The 8,416-nt window shown below is 40.0% G+C and overlaps 1 protein-coding gene across 1 annotated transcript; it reads right to left on the bottom strand.

Moving 5' to 3' along the window:
* Positions 1-471: 471 nt before the first annotated feature.
* LOC108875784 (CD209 antigen-like protein C) lies at positions 472-6,323 on the bottom strand. The gene is made up of 7 exons (XM_051070710.1): positions 6,104-6,323; positions 5,840-5,929; positions 5,335-5,418; positions 4,875-4,958; positions 4,642-4,784; positions 4,432-4,532; positions 472-989 (listed from the first exon to the last, which is right to left on the bottom strand). The coding sequence occupies exons 1-7, from the start codon at positions 6,138-6,140 to the stop codon at positions 851-853; spliced, it is 678 nt and encodes a 225-aa protein (XP_050926667.1). The 5' UTR covers positions 6,141-6,323; the 3' UTR covers positions 472-850.
* Between the last annotated feature and the right edge of the window lie 2,093 nt (positions 6,324-8,416).

Below are 8,416 nucleotides of genomic sequence, written 5' to 3'. Positions count from 1 at the left end.
TCAGGTAGATGATCTATTCAGCAAGTGTCACATAAACCTGAGGCTGAGCAAAATGCAGATCTATCAAATGTCTGTTGTTCCAACCTCTCAGTTGTGATGATTTGCTGCACTTTTTTGTCTCATGCAATGATAAAGTCAGTATTGTAATATTTGTATATTAAGTGTTGCTCTTACAAAACAGGTTCATAGCATCACCTGACATTTACAGACCAAGAGATTTATTGATTAATATAGAAAATAATCATGATTAATAATCATCAGAATAACTGATGTTGAAAATAATTATTGACCATAACCATAATATTTACAAGCTGTTCTTAAACTTGTTAACAAAGTAATTTAAATTCTAATCAAAATAGCACAATCACTGAAAGTGAACAACCTGTGAAGTTTTAGTTTAGAACATGAGTGTGCTTAGTTTAAATCTGATTCCATAATCTTCACAGTATCATAATGAGAGGACCTCTATGGTGTGTGTAAGACAGACTTGTTTATTCAAACACAAAATCAAACCCAGGCTGTTTCATAAAGTGGATGTAATGCATTATTTATAACAAATTGTGAACTTGAACACAAAATAGTCAGAACAGCAACAATAGACTTACAGAAGCTACAGTATATAAATGAAAACATATGGCACTGCTGATATAGTACCTGTATCTCTTACACCCCATGCTATTTAAAAACCAAATCCAGCATTAACAATATTTAACAAAATTAATGCAGCTAAGTGGAGTTAAGCCATCACTAATTTTATTCTTTGTAGCTTCACTATTATAACGGTAACATCAAAATGTCTCCTATGAAAAAGGCTTGTCAAGGCACAACAGTTTGTTTGTATCTGTGCAGTTCAATTAATCATTTTTTCACAGATCCAGAGGTTTTGTAACGCACATGATTCATCATTCCAGCTGTTTTCCTTGTCATAGAGCTTTATTTCTCCACAGTCTTCATTGTTGTGATTGTTGGGCTCCCCAGTGTCCCAGTAGCTGAAACCAAATGAGAATTAGCTTTTAACTGAAACACAAATATGCATTTAATAGACAGCAACATGGAACCAGATTAAACATTAATATTAAATATGCTTATTCTTGTACTGATATTTTACTAATGTAGCTTTAGTGTGTTAGCATTGTGAGAGTTGTTTTACATTTCTGGTAATCAAGGTCAACACCAGCAGCAGTAGAAAGGCCAGATGTCCAGCAAACATTCAGTCACAAATACAAACTCACTGGTTATGACTTATAGGCAGTATTGGGCAGTAACACATTGTTGGCTGTAAATCCCTTAGTCTCTACCAAAAGAGGAGAAATTTGCCTCCTGGCCTCTCCAAAGTTACATATTTGTACATTTGTATATATTGTTTTAGCTGCTAGCTATAGATACCTTTGCCTGGCCTCGGTTTGTAAACCCACAGTCAGGAATCACCTGTCAAAGTATGGATGTTGTCACAGGGTTCTTTCTTAACCCTCCCAAAAATCCAAAAAATGGTGGAGGTAAGAGGGAAAATCCCAGGAAAAACTCACAGGCGTAGTCAGAATAATAATCTGCTGTGCTGATTTCTTTATTTGCCGGCTTCCCAAAGTGCAAACAGTGATAAATTTTTACAGTGTGAAAAACTACTTTTGAAAAGAGGAAAACAAACAAACAAACAATGTAAAAACTACAAGAAAAACATTCAAACCCAGTAGAGTTCTTCATTAACTCCTACTCATGTCAGTACTTGCTACCTCCTCTGCAACAAAACTGGGCCTTCCCTGGGCCACAGCAGCCCCTATAAACCCATAGCCCCTCCCTCCAGGCTCAAGAATAAATAGAAAAAATACATTTTCTCACTAACAACGCCTCTAAAGGCTCCACAACACAAATATAAACTAAACAAAAAATAACTGTATTTTCATAAGTACAGTTCTTTGCATCCACAATGCATTGACAGGAAAATCACAAATAAAATAAATGACCAAAAATATATATTTCAAATTGGTCACATGACCCAGAAACCCCATGAGAACATGGCATATAATAGCGGCAAATGTTATGCCCCCGTTTTGCCGCATCATGCTCCGCAACCGGAACGACTGATATGCCACTGGTGACTGAATGACTGAAAAGTTTGTTAACTGAGGGAAACGGGATGAATCGGAAGTTTATGTGTGTGCGTGTATGTGTGTCTGTGCGCTGGTATGTGTGTGCTGCCCGCCGTCAGTGATGGAGCCGCTCCGTCACATCATCCCCCTCTTCCTGAGGGTTGGCGATGTGCGGCAACCTGGAGAGGTAACCACATTGGTCTTGTGTGATCTGTGGTGGACTCTAAACCTGAATGGCTGAAGAGAGAGGTACCATCAGGTGAGGCAGCTGTTGTGGTCCTTCATGGAGTTGATCCAGGTGAGAGCTCTGTGGTCAATCTCCAGATCAAACTCCCGTCCAAGCAGGTATTATCGTAGGCTCTCCAGTGCCCATTTCATGGCCAGGCCTTCTTTTTCCACTGTAGAATACCTGGTCTCATGTGGCTGCAACTTACGACTCAGGTAAAGGATGGGGCGTTCCTCTCCAGAATCCCCTTGGGCTAGGACCGCTCCAAGGCCAACAGCCAACGCATCTACCTGTACCAGGAATTTCCTGCATGCTTTAGAGCAGCAGAAGACCTTTTCACAATCATCTGACCAGATAACTGGGTTGCTCTGGCCCTTGCTGGTCAGCGCGGTGAGTGGCACTGCAATAGTGGCAAACTGGGGCACAAACCTTCTGTACCAACCAGCCAACCCCAGGAAGGACCGTACCTCCTTCTTGGTGTGAGGTCGAGGGCAGTTTAGGATAGCCTCCAACTTATCCACTTGCGGCCACACCTCCCCTCGCCCAAGCTGATAGCCCAGGTAGCGTGTCTCCTGCTGTGCCCACTCACACTTGGAGGGGTTGAGAGTCAGTCCAGCTTTTTGAATCTTTTCCAGGACCAGGGACAAGTGATGAATGTGTTCCACCCAGGTGTGGCTGAAAATCACCACATCATCCAGGTAAGCTGTGCAGCAGTGGTCGCATCCCTGAAGGACCCTGTCCATTAGCTTCTGGAAGGTGGCTGGAGCACCATGTAGGCCAAACGGCTTCACAGTAAACTGGAAGAGCCCAGCTGGTGTTCTGATGGCTGTGTTGGGCCGGCACGTCTCCTGCAGGGGGACCTGCCAGTACCCCTTACACAGATCGAGGGTGGTGATGTATTTGGCAGCTCAGATCTTCTCAAGCAGGTCATCGATTCTGGGCATGGGGTAGACATCAAACTCTGAGATGGAGTTGAGTTTCCAGAAATCGATACATATTTGGAGTGAGCCATCCTTCTTAAAAACAATGACCAGTGGGCTACGCCATTCAGAAGTGGAAGGTTCAATCACTTCAAGTCTCAACATCTCCTCCACCTCCTGATGAAGTTTCTCCACCAGCTGCTGCGGGACACGGTAGGGACACTGGCTGATTGGTCAGCCATCTTTTAAGCAAATAACATGCTCAGTGTATTTTCCCTGGACTGGCCGCAAAAAGGGGAGAGGTCTCCTGAAAGACATGGAGGAGCTGTGCAGCTTGCTCTGGTGTAAGATGGGCCAACATAGGGGGAGCAGTTCTAGTCAGAGCCTCCAGTTCCATTTCCACTTCTTCCTCAGGGTCCACCTTCCAATGCCTGTGCTGGAGCCAGGATGGGGTCCTCCTTCCATTCTTTCAGCAAATTGATATGGTAGATCTGCTTTGGTTTCTTCTTTTCTGGGTGTATACCTTCATAAGTCACTGGCCCCATTTTGCGGTTGATGGTGTACGGCCCCTGCCACTTTGCCAAGAGTTTGTTGCTGGAGGAAGGAAGAAGTAACAGCACTTTTTGGCAAGACTGGAATTTGCGATGCCTTGCCTGTTGATCATACCAGGTCTTCCGGCTTTTTTGTGCTTCTTGCATGGAGCCGCTCCGTCACAGATGTACTGAATAAATACATAATTTACTCTGAAGAAAGGTGCAGTACTGTTTTCAGTTTAGCCTTAAAATATAGTGTGATACTCACTATATCAGAAACACTTCTGATGTGATAACTCTTGCAGACACGTGTCTGTGCTGTCATCCTTATAAGCAGTTCTTCCATAGACCTAGTTTTGTACTGAACTCAGTGTAACAACTTAAACCAGCAACAGACTGAACTTATTACTGAATTTATCAGTGAACTGATGATGCATTCACTGAACTGATGCATTCACTGAACTGAACTGCATTTGAGCAGTGATGTGATGGTGCACAATTTCTTATTTGTTCACTTATTGGAGTGTGTCTGAGTAGCAGTGTATTCAGTGCTGCTACTAGTGATTGGAAAATTTAAGGAGACTATCTTTCTATTCAGTAACATTGCTATACTTTAGCAATACTGCTGATTACTATCAATTTAAACAAAAATCTATTTCATGAACCTTGTGCTCAGCAAAGTCCCATCCACCCATCTCCACGTCCCCTCTGTCTCTCTGTCAGTCAGTCCAATCCATGTGCGCTGTTTGAATCGTCTCATGAATTCCTTGTTTACCAAAAGAGAAACAGACAATAATCAACATAACTAAAATGTAATTTGATTTTATTCTTTTTCTTTCATATCTCTCACAGAGAGATGTCACTCTCACACACACCTGTTCCTCTTTGCTGTTGATAATCACCAGGTCTGCACCTCTTTGCAGGCAGTCATTTCTACTGTTTGGCCAAGATTTTGTTGTAGAAGAAATGTAGTAGAAACTGTGTTTGAAATACACCCATCTTTGCTGGATGTAGTTATCTGTTGAATTTAAAAAATCTCAGTAAAAACAAAAACTAATGAGTTGGATTTTTTTTTCTTTCATTTTGTTAGTGTTCACCTTGTACTCACCAAAAATATTCAGCTTCCTCTTCAGCTCCTCTCTCTCTTCAGTCAGGTTTTTGATCATGGCCTTAAAATGTGCTGTCCTTGCATCTGTGTGAGCAAAAAAAATTCTGCATTTTTAAAAAATTGATTAAATTTTTCTTCATTTAGGTATGGGAAAAGATGATTTCATCTGCAGCTCAGCAGCTTGATAATGACTCAGCATACTGTAGTATTTCATACTACCTCCATTGTCTGACAACAGAGACAAAAAATACAGAACTGGAACATGTCCGAGGCTACGCTAATAATCCCATGCTAATTGAACAGTGATGGTTTATAAGGATGCAACAAAGATAAGATGCCCTTTATATTCTTTTTCCTCATAAGAACTAATTTCAGTAAGTTTCAGGTGTCCACTCATTCTTGCTAAATTCATAACCATACAACTAACTGCAAGTTTACGACTAATGAACATTATACTCACCAGAAATATTCAGCTTCCTCTTCATCTCATCGCTCTCTTCAGTCAGGTTTTTGATCATGGTCTCAGAATCTGACGTCTTTGCATCTGTGTGAACAAAAAGATTTACACATTGCCTTTTTTTTTTTTTTTTTTTAACAGAAGTTAAGGTATCATGGAAAAACCTGCTGTACTAGTTTCCTTTTTGGATGTTAGCTCATATACACCATGTTTATTTTTATTCTGATATTGTGTAGGCTCCACTGTTCATGCAAGTATATCATTAATACACTAACTCATTTAAAGGCCATAACACGTCAATGGAGTTTGATTTTAATTTAAATGCAAACACTATGAAACATGACTCACAACTGCAAAGCCTAATTATTTCCTGACTTTATCTTAGAGTACTCTCCATCCACCGCACCGTGAATTTGCACAAATGTTGTGTAACATTTAGTGCAGTGTATAGCCAGTAAGTCACAGGGGGCACAGGATGAAACAAATGAGAAAATTTAAGACAACTCACGGAAAGTAAGACGCAGGGAAATGTTCAAAGCAGCCTGTAGGATAAACAGGAGTCCAAGGCTCACACCAGCCAGTCTGTAGAGTTTTCTGACTGTGTGCAGATATCACACATACACATGCAAAAATCACTATTATTATCAGGCAAGCAGGCCTGATGTTGTGTTCTTTGAATAAGCAAACTTTTAAAGCATTTATATTTCACTTGTACATTGTCTCTAAGAACTAAATGAATCTGGAGCTTGTTGCTAAATTCTGAGTTACTTACTCCTGGCTGAAGCATCAGGTTTGTATCTGTTATCCATGGTCACCTTAGATTCCACTTTGAGGTCAAACTGGTTCCCGGAGCATCATAGGGTTTTCTGAGAGCTTAACTTATCTCTCAACTGCTTCTTCTTTCCTGTTCTTGATCTGCTCACTAGAGCAACTTTTTCTTATCTTTCAGCAGCTTGCCACTCCCACTTCACTTCATTTTCACCTTGCTATCTACCGCCTGTGTGAGTTCTAAGATATGGTTAAGTTTAGGCAAATAAAAATTCTTAACGTTCTTAAAGTTAGTAAGATTGTGGTCGTAGCTACAATTACAAAAGGATGCTGACAAAATATTTGTTGGAGACTGGAAACAACTATGTCTTTGAATGTCACACAAACGCCATGCTTTTCTTTTACCCCTGCAACAATAATATCATACCACTCCTTTCTTTGCTACGTAGAGGAAAAGAGAGTCACAACAGACCACTGTTAAGACAAACAGGTTCTCTTGAGAGGAAATTACCAAGAGTGTTGTTTTTCATGGGGAGAACAGTCTTGATGGTGTGGCCATTAACTCAGTTCAGCTACCAAGAACAACATTAAACTACTTGTACTTGATAAACTGTGTTCTGTGAATATGAATATGATTATGTAATATGACTTGATAGTGAAAAACAGGAAGAAACTGTAACCAGCCGAGGTGTCAATGTGAATATGATGGTGTTATATTTCCATATTATGCTTAGGCCATAATACAACCATGTTCATGTCAGCCTGTTTGTAAACATCATTTAGAGCCAGTCATTTCTTTTTAAGTTAGTCAGGCCACACAGACATGAAATGGCATACGCACACAGCTATGATACTATCAATCTGTTACAAATGCTATAAAAGTATAAGAGCCTTTGTGCCATAAAACAATAAATTATCATTATCTGCAAACGAGCATGTTTTGCACAAAGTAGATCAGTATAGAAAACACTGTCCTGTATGATCAGTTGGAGAAAGTAATCACACATACAGGTTCAGTGAACACTAACTCAACATTTAGACAGGTGCTTCATTTAGAGGGCTGTGTTTGATTAAATGTTGAGAGTAAAACCTGAATTTCTTCTCCTACTGTATATGATAAATAAAAAATAATTGTCTCCTGCCACTCTCCATCTACCTACTGTATTGTCCTCAGACTTTACTCTTTATCCAAGTCACTGACGTCATGATTTTTACTGACTTTTAAAATGAGTTGTCACAGAGAAAGTTAAAGGGGAGACAAAAGTTTGTGTTCAGGTACAGCATCAGACTATCTGTTCCCATACCTAAATTAAGAAAAATTAAATACATTTTTTAAATGCATAAATCTTTTTGCTCACACAGATGCAAGGACACCACATTTTGAGGCCATGACCAAAAACCTGACTGAAGAGAGAGATGAGCTGAAGAGGAAGCTGAATATTTTTGGTCAGTACAAGGTGAACACTAACAAAATGAAAGAAAAAAATTCCAACTCATTAGTTTTTGTTTTTATTGAGATGTGAACATTTTTTAAATTCAACAGATAACTACACAGGACAGGATGGGTGTATTTCAAACACAGTTTCTACTACATTTCTTCTACAAAAAAAATCTTGGCCAAACAGTAGAAATGACTGCCTGCAAAGAGGTGCAGACCTGGTGATTATCAACAGCAAAGAGGAACAGGTGTGTATGAGTGTCACAGGGTTCTTCCTTAAATCTCCCAAAAATCCAAAAATGGTGGAGGTAAGAGGAAAAATCCCAGGAAAAACTCACAGGCGTAGTCAGAAGATAATCTGGTGCGCTGATTTCTTTATTTGCCGGCTTCCCAAAGTGCAAACAGTGATAACTTTTTACAGTGCGAAAATTAGTGGAAACCAAACAAACAAACAATGCAAAAACTACAAGAAAAATTCAAGCTCAATAAAGTTTTTCAGTAACTCAGTAAACATGTGCCAGTAGTCGTTACCTCCTCTGCAACAAAACCAGGACTGCCTTCCCTGGGCCACAGTAGCCCCTATAAACCCATAGCCCCTCCCTCCAGGCTCAAGAATAAATAGAAAAAATACATTTTCTCACTAACAACGCCTCTAAAGGCTCCACAACACAAATATAAGTTAAACAAAAATGAACTGTATTTTTATAAGTACAGTTTTTTGCATCCACAATGCATTGACAGGAAAATCAGATAAAATAAAAATATATATTTCAAATTGGTCACATGACCCCGAAACCCCGCGAGAACATGGTATATAATAGCGGCAAATGCTATGCCCCTGGTTTGCCGCATCATGCTCCGCAACCGGAACGACTGATA

This window comes from Lates calcarifer, linkage group LG5 (assembly GCF_001640805.2).
Source record: "Lates calcarifer isolate ASB-BC8 linkage group LG5, TLL_Latcal_v3, whole genome shotgun sequence".
Lineage (NCBI taxonomy): Eukaryota > Metazoa > Chordata > Actinopteri > Centropomidae > Lates > Lates calcarifer.
This window is presented reverse-complemented; position numbering and strand designations above follow the sequence as displayed.